This window comes from Lactuca saligna, chromosome 5 (genome assembly GCF_052625555.1).
Source record: "Lactuca saligna cultivar CGN05327 chromosome 5, ASM5262555v1, whole genome shotgun sequence".
NCBI lineage: Eukaryota > Viridiplantae > Streptophyta > Magnoliopsida > Asterales > Asteraceae > Lactuca > Lactuca saligna.
This window is the reverse complement of record NC_136421.1, coordinates 53,023,308-53,044,430: the sequence shown is the minus strand read 5'-3', so window position 1 is coordinate 53,044,430 and position 21,123 is coordinate 53,023,308. Positions and strand designations below refer to the sequence as shown.

At 30.6% G+C, this 21,123-nt stretch overlaps 1 protein-coding gene and 1 long non-coding RNA gene across 3 annotated transcripts; both read left to right on the top strand.

The window, feature by feature from the left end:
* Positions 1–6,253: 6,253 nt before the first annotated feature.
* On the top strand, positions 6,254–7,534 carry LOC144998317 (Ribosomal protein L36). Of its 2 annotated transcripts, none has more exons than XM_078958116.1 (3): positions 6,254–6,411; positions 6,764–6,923; positions 7,193–7,534. In XM_078958116.1, the coding sequence occupies exons 2-3, from the start codon at positions 6,766–6,768 to the stop codon at positions 7,347–7,349; spliced, it is 315 nt and encodes a 104-aa protein (XP_078814242.1). In that variant the 5' UTR covers positions 6,254–6,411; positions 6,764–6,765; the 3' UTR covers positions 7,350–7,534. The 2 variants fall into 2 exon arrangements, with proteins under 2 accessions (XP_078814242.1, XP_078814243.1); XM_078958117.1 differs by having other exon boundaries at positions 6,271–6,411; positions 6,739–6,923.
* Positions 7,535–7,933: 399 nt separating this feature from the next.
* Positions 7,934–10,160, top strand: LOC144998318 (uncharacterized). Its single transcript, XR_013660249.1, has 3 exons — positions 7,934–9,131; positions 9,706–9,771; positions 10,052–10,160. It is a non-coding gene; the product is annotated as an uncharacterized LOC144998318 (long non-coding RNA).
* The last annotated feature ends 10,963 nt before the right edge of the window (positions 10,161–21,123 follow it).

Below are 21,123 nucleotides of genomic sequence, written 5' to 3'. Positions count from 1 at the left end.
CCTAGATCTAAATCTTCTCTTTAAGCTTGATGGCTTCTAGCTCTTCCAACTCCTTTACCAAGCACAAAAACACACTCAAAACCTCAAGTTTCTCTCAAAAGGGCTCATAAACGATTTAGGGTTTTAGGGAGGCTGGGGGAAAGGATTAAGTCCTTTAAATAGGGTGTAAAACCCTAGAATTAGGGTTTCATTCTGGCAAAGCTACTCCCCAACTTGAGGGCTCTTAACTCGTCGAGTAGGCTGCTTAAAACTCACGTCCCTTTCTAGTCTCTACTCGACGAATTGGGCTACCAACTCATTGAGTTGCTTTATAAAAATGAAAGAATTAATATTTAAATGCATACCAGGAATGCATTATATATTCCTTTGGGAATGAGATTATGTCTTTATACGGAATGAGATAGAGGATCCTTTTTGGGATGTAGATAGATGAATCTTAAGAAAATCTAGATTATATATGGTTAGAAAAGATAGAGAAATATTCCTTGCGAGGAACAAGATAATAGAGTTCTTTGTAAGAACTTAGATGTAACCCACGAGGGGTTAAATGTAGGAATCTGTGATTGAATCAATAGTAAGAAGAAAGATTAAGGATCCATTAGGGATCATAAGAGACAGGAGTAAGACTGGGTGATCATGCCCAATAATAAAAGTGGGATGTTGTTCCCTTATATTAGAGTATGAGATAAGACCATTTGGTCTAGATGAGAACAAGGTGCTAAGAAACTGGACTAGAGAAAAAGTATGGTAGAGAAAGAACGGAGAAGAGAAAGAGTATCGTATAGAGTTTGAGAAAAGCATGTTAACAGGCTAAGAAAAGAGTAAGAGAAGAGCCTATTAAGAGGCTAAGAGGAGAGTATGAGGAGAGCATGTTAAAAGGATTAAGCAAAGAGTAGAAAGAAAGAACATAGCAGAGTAGAAGTGATAGACGAAAGAAGAAAGTATAGCATGGTATGCTATAAAAGAAATAGATTAGACGGCAGAGTATGAGATAAAGAAGAAATATGAAAGATAAGAAAAGAAAAGGGAGTAACTCACCAGACATGTTGTGTCTGATATTACAAAGATTTATGTTTTATGCAGGTTCATGTAATAGCAGTTGTGGTACCAGAAGAGATTACATGAGCACAAGGAAGATTTAGATAGTATGATGCTATTTATGTATTTTCCTTGTTGTTCATTCTTATGTAAAGATTTTATTGTAAACCCGTGATTTATCCTATGAAGTAAAGTGTTCTAATTAGAGTAGATTTCGGCATTGTATGAAAAACTGTGACAAATCCCTTAGATTAGATGCTTAAAAATCCACCCTTACGAAGAAGTGATTACTTCATAGTATGCATTGACTGAGATAGACCTTTAGGGGTAATCAATATGATGTGTAGAGATGGTAACAACGATATGTGTTAGCAGTTTTATTGCATTAGTGGAAACTAATTAGCTGGGAAGTTATGGTTGTATGTCAAAAGTTTCCCATTGAGTTCAGCTACCGGTAATAGAATACTAGTTCTAGAAATTATGAATCATAGGGTTCACAGTTGTACCTTGGTGATCTCTTGGGAAGGACGTACGCCTAATCTAAATTAACAATTCAAATATGGAAAAAGGTGATGTTTTGCTTAATTGCTATGCTTATGAGATAAGTAGCATTGTAATAACTTGTCAGGAGGTCAAGTGTACATGAGAAGCCTTTTAGTCATGGGTTCTAGATTTGAGAATTTATCGAGTTATCTGGATGTAATGTTTTCAACTAATTGTTTCTTCATAGTGGGAACTTCTCATCAAAGGGGATTAGTCGATATGTATATATGAGGGTTGATCATTGGTCTTAGGGTTTGATTTCTGAGATTTTGAACCGTTGGATTCTTAGTTTTGTGAAGTTATCGTTGGGTAATTGGTGACAGATAAAAAGGTTGGGTTTAAATATAGACATTGTTTAGTTTCGATTGGTCTCGAGAACTCCTTGGTTGTGACATCAATTTAGTAAATAGTAATAGGAATAGCATGAGGGATTTGCTTTTAGAAATTGTTTTTGGTATTATAACCAAGATGGATTTCGAGAATGCAATCTAGGTAAGTATGGGAAAATTGTAACACTTGTTTTTTGTGTTGATCCACTAAAGACTTGTGGCTTTTACAAATAAAGTTTTGGTGAAATTTTTTTTTAACGCAGTGTGGAAGTTAAGGTGGCACAACGCGGCCACATGTTTAAATAGAGGCGGGGTTGGTGTCTGTCTGCAGCGCGTCGACTGTCACATCCCAAAACCCTAGGTCTCGGGCCTTAGGCCCTATTTAAGGAATGTAAGATTAGGGTTTTCACATCTCTTCAACATCCTCCTTTCCCCAAGATAAGCCCTAATTCCTCTCAAAGTTTTGTTGGGTTTTGGTGATGTTGATGGTCAAAAGAGCACATAAGGGCTAAAGATGGTGTTGGTGTTCTTCTACGATTAATACTTCATCTTCTAGTCATTCTTCTACATTATAAATTTCAAGATCCTTTCTTTATTCAAGTTGAGCATATATCTAAAGATTCTTTTTAAGGTTTTGGTCATTTTAAGGTATTTAACCGCATGTTCTTGGAGTGTGAGCAACTCCATAACTCCAACAAGTAAACGAACATGTCTCTAACCTTTATGATGTAGAAATATTTCAATGTTTTTTTTGATCAACCATGAAAAAGTGTGATAAGATTTTATGGACTAATCAAGTTAGGGTTATGGATCTACTTGGTTTTAGCCATTAGAATGGATAAAGTTTGAAACTTTATCCATTAAGTCACAGAAAACAATCATAGATATAATTATGAGCCTTAATATGTAAGGATTAAGTGTTTATCGAGTTAGTGTTCTCCCAAGGGAACCGTGCTGCGACCAAGTGGACGTCACGACATAGTGGTGATAGAGGCTTCATGACTGTTTTGTTGTGACTAGACCACAACGTAGCCAGGGGTTTGCCACAACGCGGTAGGCCATTTACATTGATTTTTGACTAGCTTGACATTTGGTAAATTTTTAATGAAAGTATGCCTTAGATCATTGATTAAGGGCAAAATGACATTTTGCCCTAAATTAAGGATTAGCATAAGAAAGATTCGTTTAGAGATGAAAGTTAAGTATTATACCCTAATTATTAAATTAGGGTTATTTATTGGGTAGTGTTTGAGGAAGACTCAATGTCATTAGCTTGGTCTTGTGGATTCCTTCATATCATATATTCAAGTGAGTTCTCATGAACTTACTTATTATATGGATTAAAAAGATGCAAGATCACAAAAAACCTCTCAAAAAGGGAATCTAATTGGATTAAAAGGATGTAAGATCACGAAAAGCCTCTTAGAAAGGGAAGTGATCAGATCACGAAAAGTCTCTCAGAAAAGGAAGTGATCAATGTTAGGTCAACTAGAGAAAAGCATCCCAGAAAGGGAATCTAGTTGATTGGGGTTATGTGTGCTATCATATGTTATGCGTATAGTTTTATATGACTTGATGTTTACGTGTATGTTGTGAAAATACATATGATCTGTATAATGGGTGAGTGTTGTGATTACTCACTAAGGCGTAGGCTTATAGTTTCTATTTTATGTTTTTAGTTGTAGGTCCTTCATGTTCGAAGGGCAAGAAGCTGGCTTGATTGAGATATCCAGACATTCTTGGAAAGACATAACATCTGTTTTACTCATCCTATGTAATGTTATGGTTTTCAACACAAAACTTAGCTTCCTCATTTTTACTATGATTATGTCGATATGATATAAAAAGATGATTTTATGATTTACTAGTAATTATGAATAAAACATGTTGGTAAAACCTACACTCTGACTGTAAGATTTTTATGGTTGGAAGTTTGGGATGTTACAGTACTACATCTTTATCCTACTACATCTTCATCCGATAATCGATGAAGTGAGTTTGTGTAAACATGAGTAATGTCTTGTAACTTGACCAAGTCAGTTAATTATACAAACATAACCATTCGCTTTTAAAACTTTTATTGAGGTTTTTGTTTCAAACTGTGGGTTTTGAGTTTGGGACTACATAAAATGTGAAATAGAAATCAGAAATAACTTATTTGATACAACGTAACCTCTTCCATGTCCTAATCCATGTTGTCTCACTTTGAGAGAGTTTGAAACATGATTCAAGAATATGATGGGTATCAGGGTCGGTCTTAACGATGGGCAACCTGGGCGACCGCTCAGGGCCCACGACTCTTAGGGATCCAACGTTTCTTATATATATATATATATATATATATATATATATATATATATATATATATATATATATATATATATATAATTTTTATGTATATGTCTACTAAGGGTCCAATTACCAAATTAACCTAACTTTAGCCCAAATGAAATAACCTCTTTTTATCTAGAATCTGGAATGCGTTTTGAAGTAACGTTAAACAAACACTGCCGTTTAGGGTGTCTTTCAGGAATCTACATCAGGTGGGAACCAATTAATCAAATCGACACCTCGTGAATCCTAATCGTTGCCTCATGAATCCTAATCAAAATAATGATTCATAATCAGTTATGTCGCGTGACTTCTTCACTTCTTGTAGTCTCTTACCGGCCTTCAGATTATAATAAGTTATCTCGATTGAATGCAAATTTACAAAGCACCCGCCGAATGAGATAAAAACCATAATGAGCTATAGATTTTTTTGTTTGTTTTTTTTCATCTGATTTTTTTTCAACTATTATTAGTTTCTGATTTGATTTCTTATTCATGTTTCTTATATTTTATTATTTATTTATTTATTTATTTTCTGATTTGTTTGTGCATATGTGTCTCAGATTGTTCGAGACTGGACTGTAAATTCTTTCTAGCTTATACTTATTTACTTAACAAGGTAATTTTTTTTGTAGATATCTGATTCAGAACTCAAAAATTTAAATCCAATTCTAATTTTTTTTTGATGTTTTGGTATTGTTTCTGATTTTATTTTGTATTCACGTTCCTAATCCTGGTATCTAATCAAATGATGAAAGCTTATATATATATATATATATATATATATATATATATATATATATATATATATATATATATATATATATATATATTGGTTTTGGATGTTCTCATATTTCTCGAGACTTGACTTTATATCTTCTACCTACGTTTTAGATTTTTTACGTAACAATGTAATATTTTTTTTTGTTGATAACTTTAAATCGAGTTCTAATTTTCAGATGTTTGATTGTTTGTTTCTGATTTTAATTTGCAGTTCCACCTTGATTTAAATTGAATATGATATTAGACTTCTACAACTTTGAGACACAAATCATATACCAAAAATTAGATGTAATCTTTTCTATAAGTGGATAGTGTTTAACTATTGACAATCTACATGTTTAAAAAAAAACATTTATCTAGAAGCTAAAAAAGGAAGAAACAATTTTTTTTTTGATGCCTTCAATCAAATTTATAAAGGATCTATGCATAATTTTTTCAAACCATTAAGTTTGTCTAGTTTGATTAAAGAAAGATTAATTTGAATTAAAATGATACTAATTTCTCTTTTAGGTAAGGTTTGGTCATATTTATATTTCTAATATTAATATTGATTTTTGTGGACTTTGTAACGGTGTGTTTATTTTTAAATTAAATTAAATTTTATTTATTATTCTAGGGACCCATTTTTTTCTTTTCGCCATGGGCCTGCAAGACGCTTGGATCTGCCTGATGGGTATCATATTTCATATTTTCTTTGAAATTTGACACTAACACCATATACCTGAGTTCAACTTAATGAGAAAAAAGAAAGGAAATGAATGTAAATGAGATGAAATTTTTTTTTGGTGTTTCCGATTTCATCAAAGGAAGAAAGTGAAGAAAAATAAAAGGATCAATTTCTCTCATAACTTTCCTTTCGATTTGGGAAAATTTGGAAAAAAAATAATAAAATGATCAATTTTTCTTTCAATTTTCTACAATTCAGAAACACAAAAGAAAAATTTGTGATTATTTGATTTTTCTTGTTTCTCTCATGGCTTTTTTTTTTTTGGTTAAACTCACAAACTAGAAGTAAATTAAACTGGTGGGTATCCATTGAATCTTGGAACCGAAAAAACTCTTGGATTATATGGTTATATTTGTAAACTTAAATTACTTGAATATTTTTAGTAACTTTCAAAAGTCACATGGTAAATTCATGAATATCCCTAGAGATTAAAACCTATACTAAATTAATTAATTTTTTAAAGCATAAACTCCGATTCGTAATTCTCAAAAGTGAAACCGAATCAATGATTCGACCCGGCAGCATTTTTGTTCTATTAGCCACAGCCACAAGAGTCGGTCCGAACCCTAGTCATCAGTGATAGAGGCGCAGAACATAGAGCAGGAGAAAGAGATAATCGCACACGCAAGATCCAATACAAGAGTCTCTTCGCAAATTCAGGTAAGTTTTTGATTAATCCACGAACGAAAAGGTTTTTTGATTTGTATCTAAATTTGTAACAACCCCCTTTTCATTTGTATGGTTTTTGCTCTTGATTTAGGGTTTAACATAGATTGTGTACATCTTCCCCAAATATATATGTATGTATGCATACGTATATCATATATTAAGCGCATCACCATCCGTTTTTATATAATGATCTCACCATGGAAGTTGGTTTCTTCAGTTCGCCATACGTATAACTCAATAGAAAATAAGTATAATTGCTGCATAAATTGATAAATGACATAAACAATTCGCTTTTGCTGAATTGTGTTTATATGACAGAAAATTTGACTAGATTAGCTTGCAGAAATGAAGGTGAGGTCATCAGTGAAGAAAATGTGTGAATTCTGTAGAACAGTGAAGCGTCGTGGCAGAGTGTTTGTTCTATGCACAGCAAATCCCAAGCATAAACAACGACAAGGTTTGTCAACAATTTCTTGTGATGAAGGCTCTTCACTCACATCCAGGTATTATTCCTTCTATTTATATCTTTTATTTTATAAAATCTATTTCTGGGCTACAAAATATTTGGTGTTCATGAGAAACCTTGAGTTTTAGGGATTGTTTGGTTGGATGAAATGAAATAAGAATGTAATGGATGAAATAAACAAGGTAATGGAATGAGTCATTCCAATTCCTACATCAATGGTCCATTCCATTGCTTAAACATAGTAGAAATGTTTTCATCATTCCAATGAAATAAAATATTTAATTTACATTGCTATGTTTTTTTTAGAATATCAGAAATGCAAGTGGCTAGAAGCGATTATCAAGCTCCAAAATATGGCATTGGAGGCGGCTTAGCATCTGTACTAGTCGAGAGGAAGTTGCCTGCACTTTTTGCTGGGTGGAGAGTGAGCCTAGCGTCTCTGCTTCAGACACGTGCGAAATGATGATGATATGACATTGTTGTTTTTAGACCTAATGTGATCTTTTGATTCTAAATGATGATAATTTTTTTGTTTCTTTTCTTTGATTAAAGCATTGGATTAAGCTCTTTTTTTATATTGAATAATGAGGTCCGACATTGTATGATCGTTTGTTTTTGTTTTGCTAAGTATTGTATCGCAATTCTACATGTTTTATTTCGACAAGAGTTATTCTTTCAACGACCAATGAAATGGCCCACATTATCTTGTTATGACCATCATGTGAGATGTAAAGCAGTAATCCTGTTGAAGAGTATTAGAATTGGAATTTTTATGCTAGTTGGGACTCTATGTTGGGTGTAAGTTAATTACATAGTAGTTTGTTTTATTTGCCTTCTTAGTTTAGAGTAAATTAAAATGTTCAATACTTATTTTCAAAAATTAATTTGGATGGTTCAAATTTGGTTAAATTTTACATGTTGCATCTTTTGTTAGTTTAAATTTCTTTTTAATTTATTTTTCATTTATTTTTTATATTTCTGATTACTTTTAACTATTCCAAAAAATAATTAAATTTTTGGGTTCACCAAACCCTTCTAAATAAAAAACCTTAGCCACCCCTCTTTCCTTTAAAATTTTGATAGATATCAAACATCACAACCACCAGGTTGTTTTTAGGAAGAAACAAAGTCATTGGAATTTGCTAGAACCACCATCGGAAATAACTTCAGTATCGATCCTTGAACAATACTCCGTCAATGAGTCGCTTGACCACAACCCTCCACCATCGACGGACCACAACCCTCTTCTTTCTCTCTTTCCCCTTCTTTATTCTCCGATATGTTGACTCCCTCTTTAATCTCCGATGTGCACTTCATCCTCTCAGATTGACGTCACATAGGTTCACGACACCACAAGAACCATCAGAAAACGTCAGTATCTCAAACCTCCTATGGAGCAATGTGACGTTAGCGACAATAACCGGTGGTTTGGACTTATACGTTAAAGACGACGATTGTACCGCTTGAAAACTGAAGTAAAGGTTTGGTAGTGGTGAGTTACGATGGTTATGACAAGCTGCGACACGGATGGCTTTAACCGGTGGTTGTCAGATCGATTGATAAAAAGAATGGGTGAGAAAACGATCGAAGGCGAGTTGCGGTGGCTTCATGTTTGCCGTTTTTATTTCAGTGTAACACCCTAATTTCCATTTAATTTAAATAGTTATAATTATGGGTTATAAAATTAAAGTGAAGGTTATAAATTCAGATCTTTGAATTTTAGTAGTTAATTAGATATTTCAAGACTAAGTATGGGGAATATGCAATGAAATTATAGTTACTTAAAGGTCAAATCGATGATAGTTGGAACTATGAGGAACTGAATTAAGAATTGAGGACTTAAAAGTCAGAATATTACAAAGAGGGGGCAATGGAGTTATTGTTTCAAACCTAAGGACCTCATGAGAAAGGTTTTAGGTTTAATTGGGGCCTTAGGGCCGAATTTAGTCAGCCACTTAAGGGCCCTTAAACACAAATTAACCCTAATACCATATTGCTTGGAATTCCTGTTTTTTAAGATTTTTCAGTAGTACTTGGATGATTCCCGAAGACTGAACCGTTGGATCGTCGAGAAATTTGGTGTGCGAATTCTCAAGACATATATTGAAGTTTTTACCATTAGAAATTTTATTTCAAGGTCTGGCGCTTGAGTTATAGATCGTCAATCATGGCCAAAGTTTTTGGATTGTTGTTGAAATATCTTAGGTGCAAGGCATGTATGGAGCTTTCAATCTCAACAACTTAGGTATGATATCTTTCTCATTTCTTGTAAATTTGCTATAGGACCAAGGAATGATGTGTCATAGACCTAGAAGGTCTTAATCGAATTTGGGACTTAATAGGCTGAGTGGATTAAACCCTAACCCTAGTTTTACGTTTCTGAAAAATCTATTGTTCTGCCCCATGTCTTGTAAAAATCTTATAAAATTCATGGGACATCATCTTGCGTCGAGACAAGTCCCCAAAGATTCGTATTTTAGTCTACTACATTTCATTAGTTTTGACCAAAAATCAAAAAGTCCTCTAACTAGGGTGAAAATGAACATTTACCTAGACTGGTCCGGAATGAGCTGTTATGCAAGATAGTTTTGTAAAATTCACCATAATCATAGAAAAATTGTATGGAGGTATGTGGGTACTACTTTTAAAGCTAAGGATCTGATCTATCTTCATGTTATAGAGTTTTGAAAAATACGGAGTTTAAGGTGGGAAAACAGGTCCCGAACAAAACACTACAATCAAATAGAAAATATGTATATAAGTTTTATAAGAGTAATACAACAAAACACACGCTAAATAATGTTATAATTTTTGTGTAGGTTATCGAAAAGAAAAAAATATATATATATCTAGCTCCCGCTAGCTAAGTTTTCAAGTTTAAGGAGGTAAGTTACACTAACTCTCCTATTATGTAGGCATTACTTGTTTTATGTTATTATTGTGCACGGATACACTAATCTGGTGTAGTTCCTGGAAGGGAGGTGTAGTTCCTGGAAGGGAGAACAATGTTCTGGTTGGTACCAAAAATATGTGCTAGGAATGTTTATGTTTATGTTATGTTTTATGTGAAATGTTATGCTATATGTAACTGATCTATATAATTGGAGAGTAATGTGTATGCTCACTAAACGTTATGCTTACCCGTTGATATTTAATATTTTTCAGGATCGTCAAGTTTAAATAAAGGAAAGAGACCAGTGTGACTGCAAACAATAATCTCATGAAAGATTTATGAACTTACTATTTTATATTTTAAACCTGTGATGTTTTCTTCTTCTGCAATGTTTTTAGAAATATTATTTTATAACTATGATTGAATACTTTTGAAATTTAATTATATTTTTAAAATGGTAAAGACTGAATTTATTTTGTTTTGTTTATTTCTAAAAAAATTGGGTCATTACATCCAAGAGATCCACAATTTTTGTTTCACCAGAGTTGGTGGGGACTAAAGTAATATGTCTAACGTAGAAATCTACTTTGGCAAATCTGTATAGAGCTCATCGGAAAAGAGTCAGGAGATCGGAAAAGAGAACAAGAGAAGGATGAGAAGCGCTGTGATCTAGGGTATTGGATCTATTAACGGGAGTGACTAAGAAGAGGGAGACAAAGGAGAATCTAGGGAAAGTGAAGGGGGAAGGGCTTAGGGGTGTGCATCAAACCGCACAAAACGTATAAACCGTCCATACCGCATCAAACTGCACTGCATACTGCTGTTTAGATTTTTTGTGTTCGTAATTTCGATAAACCGCACTATATGGTACGGTTTGCGGTTTTTAGTTCCAAAACTACGGTTCAAACTACACCATACCGCATCCCCTAATCTAATAAATAAGTAGATTCTTGCCACATGTCACTCTCTAAGCCCCAAAAACTATTTTTCCCGCTTAAAGGTGTAAGTGAACTTCCGATATTACCCATTTGGTTCAATTCAATTCACAGTGGAGAAAAATCAGGAAGAAATCAAGGAGTGTCAATTTACCTTCTTTCCGGCTCTACTTTTCTTCCTTCATTATACGCATGTAATCATTTTGAATTAGGAATCCAAATTTAGAAAAGATGATATTATCCCCAATAAATAACAAATTTATCATCTACATATTTGAATTGATATATTTTAGGCAATAAATCATCAAAGTAATCGACAACCGATTTGAATTTTCATTGGAGAATTAAATTCAATTTCATGTTTACCAGAGACCCTTCTCTCTATATCGATTCTCACTTTGAATCAGGGCTATTCCTGGAAGGTCTGATTCTGGTAAGAATCCTCTTCTTGAATCCCTTTTCTCTCTCTCTCTCTCTCACACACACACACATACACACACACAAACACACCCGATGTTCTTGATGAGTTCACATTAAATAGATTACCCACCTTCACATTATCATGTATTTGTTATCATATAAAATCCACCACTACCATTCTCTTTTTTTTTTTCATTTGAAACAAATTTTATGATCCATTCTTTTGTATCTCCGCCTACTTAAAGGTTATGGCAGATTTAGAGATATCAACATCTGATAGCACCCAGTAGCCATGAGAAGTAGATGATGAGAGCAGTGGCGGATCCAGAACAAATCGTAACTGGGGTCCATAAAATATTAAAAAAAAAAATAGAAAATTTGTATGTATAAAAAGTGTTTGTAAAATCACAAAAGGAGCTTGAAGCATTTGTTTATTGTAATAACATCATATAGAGGTATTTAGATTGGATTTTCATATATGTAAACCTTGATTTAAGATCACATTAGTGATAAAGCTGGGTTTTTTTGGAATGTCATTGCTCCACCAAGGGTTTTTTTTTTCACACAAAATAGATGATAGGTAATTTTGATATGTTTTATGACAAATTAAGAGAAAGAAACAAAGTCTCAAAGGGTGCCAGCCAAAACCAAGTGGGGACCAACTAGAAAAACATATGAAAAAAAAAAATCCTATTTTATGTAATGTATCTATTTTATGTAATGTATATTAAGACGGAATCTACAATCAAGTGGGGTCCATGCACCCCACTTCTAACACTCTAAATCCTCCACCAGATGAGAGTAGGCTTGGAGAAATAGCGAGGATATGAACATAAGATAACGATGGCGACACGATAAGATCAATGACGGATGATGGTAGCATTTTTCTTTCATATAAATTTTCTCTAAATGCCAAAGCTCTAATTACTGTCAAATTTATTCACTTAAATTTGAAATTTTCATCTATAAGTTAATTTCATTTGGATTCGAATCGATTCAAGTTTGCAGCCTAATATGGAACCTTTTCTATTCTGTCATTTGTTTTCCTTGGGTTTGATTTTGATTTTTTGTCTTTTTGTTTTCTGATTTCACATGTTTAATTGTTCTTAGGTTCTCATTTTTTTTTGAGTTTTATTAAAGGTATACATAAAAACATTAAAAAAATCATCTAAGTTTCTGATTTCACAGTCATTTGAGCTTAAACACCATCTATGAGCATTAACTATTTCTTCTCTGTTCACTGAAGATTACCATGGAAATGGAGCTATAGAAAACGCCTCTAAAAATGTATCTTTTTTAAGTGGATGTTAGTTCTACTATTCAATTTATTAGATCTGCAAGAAGCAGATTTGGGTTTTAGCTTCTAAACACATCTAAGCAAGAAAAAAAGAACATAATTACTTTATCTTTTTCGCAACCCACCTTATATTGACTAACAATTTCTCTATCACGTGTATTTATCATTTCTATTATGTGTGCAGTGTGTATCATTTTATATGAGGGTGGATATATGTAATAGCACCACCAACTTTGGATCTATTTACATATGTGCTTATTTCAACATAAGGGTATATATGAACAAACATCACATGGCTGTGATGTGAAATCATTGATTAGTTTTTGCCAAAGAGATAGACGAATTCCCAATGATGACTGAATTAGCAATATACTGATATATGATGGCAAGTGTAATGATGTAGACCTTATCGAACTCATGAACTTTTATTGTTTTTATTATATTTATGTGCTTTTTGTGATCTAATTATCCATTTGACGCAGGATGGAAAGGGTAATGGTGTAGACCTTAGCCTTGATAAGGGAAAGGTTCTACTTATTTTTAATTTTCCTCTAAGTGGTTTGAATTCTTCATTATTCTTTCTTCTAATATTCTTGAAATATAATCAAATTCATAGTAGATTGTTATTATGGATTTGAAGTAAGTTGCAATAACTAACGCTTTTATGGTTACTATTTATAAGTTTGACATGTGCATAATCAAAAGAGTAAATTACACGAATGGTCCCTATGGTTTGGGGTAATTTGCATGCTTGGTCCTTAACTTATTTTTTTAACTCGGAAGGTCCCTATGGTGTTTATTTTTGTTACGCGTTTGGTCCTTATCTTATCTAAAAAGACTATTATTTAAAGAGGAAAAAATGATGGGGTAGGTGAGGGGGTGAGATTAGGGGTGTGTTTATTTAGATAAATTAAAAAAAATCAAGGGCATAATAGTCTTTTTAGGTAAGATAGGGACCAACCGCGTAACAAAAACAAACAGTAGAGACTTTCCGAGTTAAAAAAATAAGTTAGAGATCAAACGCGTAAATTACCTTAAACCATAGGGACCATTCGTGTAATTTACTGTAATCAAAAAGTTGAAGATGGTTAACATTGTTTTAGAGGTATGGGTATAAATGGAATATTGAAGGTTAAATTGGGGACATTAGCATAATCGAAAAGCATCAGGTGGACTAAGGTATCTAACTTAGGGATAGGGCCATAATTGGAAAGTCCAAGGAAAAGCTCAATTTGGAGAATAGTCAAAGTGTATACTCATAGATGATTCAAGATGTTTGAGAAACCCTTGACACTTTATGTCTATTGGGTTTTTGAAATCTCATTTGTCTGATTTCTCATGTTTTCACAATCTGGTGTTTGTCTTTGTTTAAAAATATAATGTTTATTTTGGGAAAAATGTTATTTAGCTTTTATCTGTTGCTGGTTTTTGATTAATTAAAGTGTTTTTGATTCTCAAATTCGCTGTCCTACACTTGATCGACCATAAATATGGTATTTTTTAGTATCTTTTGATTAATATAATTAAATTGATTTACTAACTACCATTAGTTGTTAATGTGGTATATTTGCTTACGAAACTGGGGATAACAAAACTTTCTTCCATGGTTTCAGCATGATCCAAAATTTCAAGACGAAAAATTGAAATTTCTTATTAATACTTTGATATGTTGTATTTTCTTAATTTTAAAATTCATTTAACAAGTTCGTATTATGTTCAAATGATTTCAAAATAAAAACTGTTGTGTATCATTATGCCAAATTGATAATGTTTTCATGCATCAAGTTTATATTACATACGTACATTTATTCATCAATCATGAGATTTTGTTTCTCTTTTAATTTGGTATATCTTTCAATTATATGAACTATCATAGAGAATCATAACTTATTCAATAAAGCCTTTGTATATATGTAAAAGTATTACTTTAGAAACCGTTTAATGTTCACAAGTTGATATTAATTTTTTTTAATAAACCCGTGTGATACACTGGTCTCACACCTAGTGTATATATATATATATATATATATATATATATATATATATATATATATATATATACTAGTTTATAACCCGTGAGAACCACGGTTATAAAAGTAATTAAACTTTCATATCAAAAAATCAAAAGTATTAATTATTTTAAATAAATTATTATTTAAGAGATATTTTTTTAGTTATATAAAATTATAACTTTTGATTTAAATAAATACGTGAAATTATATCATCTTATAATATGTATTAATTTTATTTTATTTTTCAATAATGTTATTAATTTAATATAATTAGAATAAGAAAATTTAAAATTTGAAATTTAAAATAAAGAATCAATTATTAATTTAATGTAATTAGAGTGAGAAAATTTAAAATTTGAAATTTGAAATTGATAATTAATAGGTTGACAAATGACATCATAAGTGATATATAAAATTAATTAAAATTTCATAGTAAAAACTTAAAATTATCAATCAATTATTTGAAATAAATTATTTTAAATAAACTATTAATTAAGGTGTATTTTTTAGTTATATAAAATTATAATCGTTGATTTAAATAAATACATGAAATTATATCACCTTATAGTATATATTTATTTTATTTTATTTTTTATTCTAATATTATTAATTTAATTTAATTAGAGTGTGAAATTTAAAATTTGAAATATGGAATCAGTTATTAATTTAATGTTATTAGAGTGTGAAATTTAAAATTTAAAATTTATTATTAATAGGTTGAGATTAATGAGGATTTCTAATCTTGTGACACTTGTCAATAGGAGAGTAAACTTATTTATTTATTAGAATAAGGATATATATATATATATATATATATATATATATATATATATATATATATATATATATATATATATATATATATATAATCGATAACATTGAAAATATATATTAGTTATAAGATATTGTGATATAGTATGTTTAATAAGATGTATAAATATTTGGCAGTATTAAGCAGTGAACATAGATATACGTTAAAAAAATATTACAATATAGTATTTCTTTAATAAAATTTAAAATTTTAATTTAGATCAAATGGTTGGAAAAAAGTTTCAAAGTTTTGCAACTAATCAGACCACAAAAACCGCAAAACCGTTTGCAACAAACCACAATGCAAACCACGGTTTACACCTTTTGTTGTACTGTTTGCGGTTTCCAAAAATTTTCAAACTTCATATGCGGTACAGTCTACGGTTTTGACTGTAAAGCGCACCAAACCGCACCACAAATATGCTAGAAGGGTTGGTGTAATTATTTTTATTTAAAAATGACAACCAAATAAAAGAAAATAAAAAAAATGAATGTATTAAAGACAAAATAGTCATTTTATATCCGTAGGAACGACCCGAATGAAAAAGTAATTATACATAGATATTCCAAGTTAATTTTTAAAAATAAAAACTTAACCGTGTATTTTGGTTCATGCATAAGAGCCTATTCATATAATTTACTTTGGTTCATGCATAAGAGCCTATTCATATAATTTACTTCTTAGTTTAAAAGTTAACTTTATCTTCTTACCTAGTTTATTACAAAACTAGTTTATAAAATATTTAAGTGGTTTCCTACACATTGTTTTTGTTTAAATTTATTTGAGATTTATTAAATATTTGAGTGGTTTCATACACATTGTATTTGTTTAAATTTATTTGAGGTGGTTTCATACACATTGTTTTTGTTTAAATTTATTTGAGATGTAAATAAAGTATAACATTGGTTCGCTATCCATAGTGCGGCCCACATAATATTGGGACCGTTGAGTGGAAATGTCTTTCGATTTATATGTTAAACCCATATCTTCAATATTGCAATCTTAATATAGCATAATCTTTGATATATAAGAAGTTACTGTTTTATTAAAACATGATAATTATACTATAGAATTTCGTTTTATGAAAATTCATTAGAATAAAAAGGGCTAATATAATAATAAACAATATGGGACCAATGCTAATTTTCATTAATTTACAAATATAGATTATACATATTTACCAAAATTAAAATAAATCATACACATATTTAACCACCATATATAGGGTACCACTAAATTTTACAATCACATCTACATGCCAACATGAAATTTGTACCTAAAAGAACAATTGAGAGTGAAATCGTGCCAACAAGTAAAAACATATTTTCCATAAATATGAATGTTTCTAATTAATTTAACACAGAAATAACAATTTAATAAAGATAAAAAAGAACAACTCAATAAAGATCAAACGGCTGTTTCCCTCTTCAGTTTACTTTATTACTAGTATTCTTTTCATACAATATTTATGTGCCTATGATTTTTCGGCTTTACTTTCAGTTCTATTACTTATACTAGGTGTGAGACCCATGTATTACACGGGTTGATTTAAAAAAAAGATTAAACATTAAAGCGTAAACATAAAATATTTTTTAATGTATAATTTTAAAATAAAAAACGAAAAAACGTATTTATTGCAATTTAATATCATATATATGATATTTAATACTTTACATATATAAGTATATGACTTTAATTTTAAACATTGAAACAAATAAAAAATTAACAAGTGGATAATATTTATTTCAAAAATACCACAAAATGACAAGTATCAAAACTCATAAGAGATTGACACGTGGCAGAAAAAAACATTTATTTATTAAGAAGGATATTTTTATGTTTAATCATACAACACTATTATTTCTTCATTCTCAGTTGGTGTTCATATGCAAGATATCATCTAATGTGAGCTATTTTTTTTTCTTAAGTCAAGATCATCTATAGAAGTAGTCTCTCTATCTTATATGCTATATTGTAAGTTTTTGCTTTCACTATCTATGTAACAAAACAATATTTACTTACTTACCATTGCTCTTTTTTACTTTTAATTTTATTAGTTCTATTTTATTTTTTGTTTAGTAACACACCACTATTATTTCTTCATTCTAAGATGTACTTCATATGCACAAGATCATCACAGGTGTTCCTACATCCTAACTTTATCGCCCTAGTCTTAGGGGACTTGGAAACTTTTAAACATGTGAAAGCAGCCCAATGACCATAAAGTAGTCGACACCCAATCACATGTATATGACATCAAGAATCTTGTACCATGCGAACAAAAAAGATGTACTTTATGTAGAAATGGTTGTACTATGCTCAAGAAAAGTTGTCCTATATGCAATGATTTTAGATTTACAACATTCAACGATAATAATGAACTTTTTTTAGCTTGGATTGTGAACGACAATGTCAAAAGACTTCAACAATCTTTTATTCATTTCACTGCAAAAAGATGAAGTTTTTAACTAAACCCAAGTCTTAATTTAACCTTCATTTATGTACATTTTGGGGTAAAAACTCGATTTCTAGTCTAGTTCTTCAAGAATTGATTGTGTTTTTTTAGATCATTGGTTCTTTCGATCTATGATATTCTGACGTTGTAGAATCGTTTTTACACTCACACAATGATTGGTAAATTATATATGGTTGTTTCTTCTTTGATTTAATATAGAAATAACGATTTAACTAAGAATATTGTTATTTCTTTGAAGGGACAATGAACTAATGATATCTCTTTAGATATACATAAAGATTTTTTTTTCTAGATTAAGTAAAAAACAAAAACTACCATTTATAACTAAGCAGATTTAGTGTTTTACCTATTAAGCCACTTAAGTAAAAACGGAACAGCCCAAATGTAGCCCCTATGTAACGGAAATAAGGCTTTTTAATTAAATCGTAACTTTTTAGGAATTTAACGTCATTTATTTTTGAGAAATTAAATATCCTCCTATTTGCCCAAGTGGTGCCATACTTTTCTCAGATAGGTTTTAAAAATCATTTATTATGGCTATGGAAAAAAAAGGCTGAAGTAATTTACAAATTTGCCCTTATTTATTTTTCCTTCCATTTCTCCAAGTGGCATTGTCGTTTTCTCAAATACTTATTAAAAATCATATATTTTGATACCACTAATGCAGGATGAAAAAAAAAAAGAATAACGTGAACAAATTTACGTTCTTTAACTCGATCTCAAGAGGCAAGGGTTCCTTATAAAAATTTGGCATTGGTGTTGGTTTAAGCGTCAAGCTTTTCCTAAACATTTTAATCTCCACTTCTTGATTTTCCTATTAAAAACAATAAAGAAATTAACTGTTTATAGTCAAATCATTGATAAATAGCATGATATAAGTATGATATATACCTTTGTTTTTGCTTGTAAATTACATTTTACCATTTCTTTTAGATGGATCTTCTCCTCAAACTTAGAATAGAACTACAAAAACAAATAAACTTACAACTTTAATGGTGCAAATTATGTTCAAATAAAGCACAAATTCAATAGAGTTATCGAGTAGAAGGGCGAAAGTGGAAAACATACCTCTTTCGTTTTCTATGCTCTTTCGTTACACTTGAAATTAAAATTGTAGATGGGTAATGTCCTGATTCTTTGAGGCTTCTCATCTTTTGATATGGAGCTTCTACATGTATAATTAAGGAGAAATCAAAGACTTCAATGAGGGTATTTGCATCATTTAATATGGAATTGATATGGAGAGGCTTCATAGTAAGCTATATATGGGTATTTTTTTTTAACTTAATATAGAAAGAACGGAATAATATAGTAAGCTATATATACGAGTTGTTTTTTTTTTGACTTAATACAGAGAGTATGACTTAATATAAAAAGTCAGGTGAATTAAGCTTTTCCCATGAAATCCTAGCTTTTAAAAAATTCTCTCATATATTCTTTCTCCCATTTACCCAAGTGGATCGCATTTTTTCAAATACTTATAAATGATCATTTATTGATGCATCATTTTATATGTACAATACTTGATTAGAGAAAAGCCAAAGTCTTGACACATCGTTTTATATGTACAATACTTGATTAGAGAAAATCCAAAGTCTTGACCAAAAGTATAATATCCTATTTTCCCTTATTACTCATTACAAAATCAAGATTCTAACTTATTTTTGGTTACATGAATCCTATGTGTTATCATTATTAAGGGACCATTTATATTTTTGACTAGTAGGCAGATAATTTCCTTGAACTTGCATTCAATTTGAGAGACAGATACAATGAAATATCAATTATGGTGAAAACGTTTAGAATTATATATAACATTTCATTGGATAAAAAATATGATACCAATAATTTGAGTGTTAAAAAAGACATACATGATGTCTTTGGGTTGCACTGCATTTCCGGTACGTGTTATAGCATTCGACATTCCATGTTGCTGTAAAAAGCAAATATAATTTTCAATAAACTGTCAAAAGACTGAATAATTAATCATCATGCAAGGGTAAAATGGTAATATATTGTTTTTACTTAACAGATTAATGGGGACAAGAGCTTAGTCTTATTTGAACGGTTTATTCAGTCAAAAAGATTAATACAAACAAATAGACCTTACGCATACATCACTTTATACATATATACATACAAATATCAATACCATTTAGCCACATCCACTTTATCATATAGGACTTAATTTAGAGAAGAAAAAAAAGAAGCAATCCCTCAATCTAGTAAGCCATATATGGATATTACTATTTGACTTGTAGAAAGAACGACTTTCTCAATTAATTCGTTATTCCTGTATTAATTCAAAAACAAACAATCATATATAGCTTATTGGATTAAGTGTCGTTCCAATTAAGTCAATAAATTTTTTTATACTTAATTTATAAATTAAGTGAAAGTTTGTTGCAAATTTCTGCAATTAGCCTTTAAATCTACCATAAAAACAAAAAAGAACCTTATGTTTTGTTGATAAAGATTCGATTTTTAGTACCTTAATCACCAATATTGTTGATTAGTGCAACCTCTTCAACTACTGATTGCCTAGTTTCATTCTCATGTGATTTTATATCCGAATTCTCATGAGCTACTTCAACTTCTGAAAGTTCTTCACATGGTCCCCTTTCATGAGCAATACCATTATTGGAGATGGCCATAATATCATGATCATCCATCATGAATAAAAATATAAAAAGTTCCAATGAATAAAATATTCTAATTGCCGAATGAAGCATTTCATTTTTAGCAAAAATTCAAACAAAAAACTACTTACCTACTTCTTGGCAGTTGGCATCATTAGAAATTGTTCATGTTATCTTTTTCACTTAAGGGACTTAAAAGAGACGCGTGTTTCTTTTTTACTTAACGGGGACATGACTTAATGTAGTTATTTTTTACTTAATGCAAAATAACGATTTAATAGAGAATGTCAGAGAAATGAAGTTTTTCCCATCAATTCCTAACTTTTTACAAATTTGTCCTCAATTATTTTTTCCTTCTATTTCCCCAAATCTGCTGACATTTTGTCAAATGATTTTTAACATCATTTCCAGACATCACTTGACAAGAGAAAGAAAGAAACACCACCTTTAATTCGATTAAACTATATATAGATGTTTCTTTTTCACATGAAGTCGAAAGAACAAATTAACAAATAAAGAGACATTTAGTGGACAAAATTCCTTATTTTATCATTATTTGAAGGCCATTTAGTTGTTTTTTTTTCCCTGTTTTACTTAATGGATTTGATAGGGGCACGACTTAATTTGGTAAGATATATGTAAGTGTTTCTTTTTAACTTAATGTAGAACAAACCACTTAATAGAGAAAGTCAAAGAACGAAGGCTTTTAGTCCATGAGATACCCCTATTTGAATTGAGGCCATCTAATGTAGTC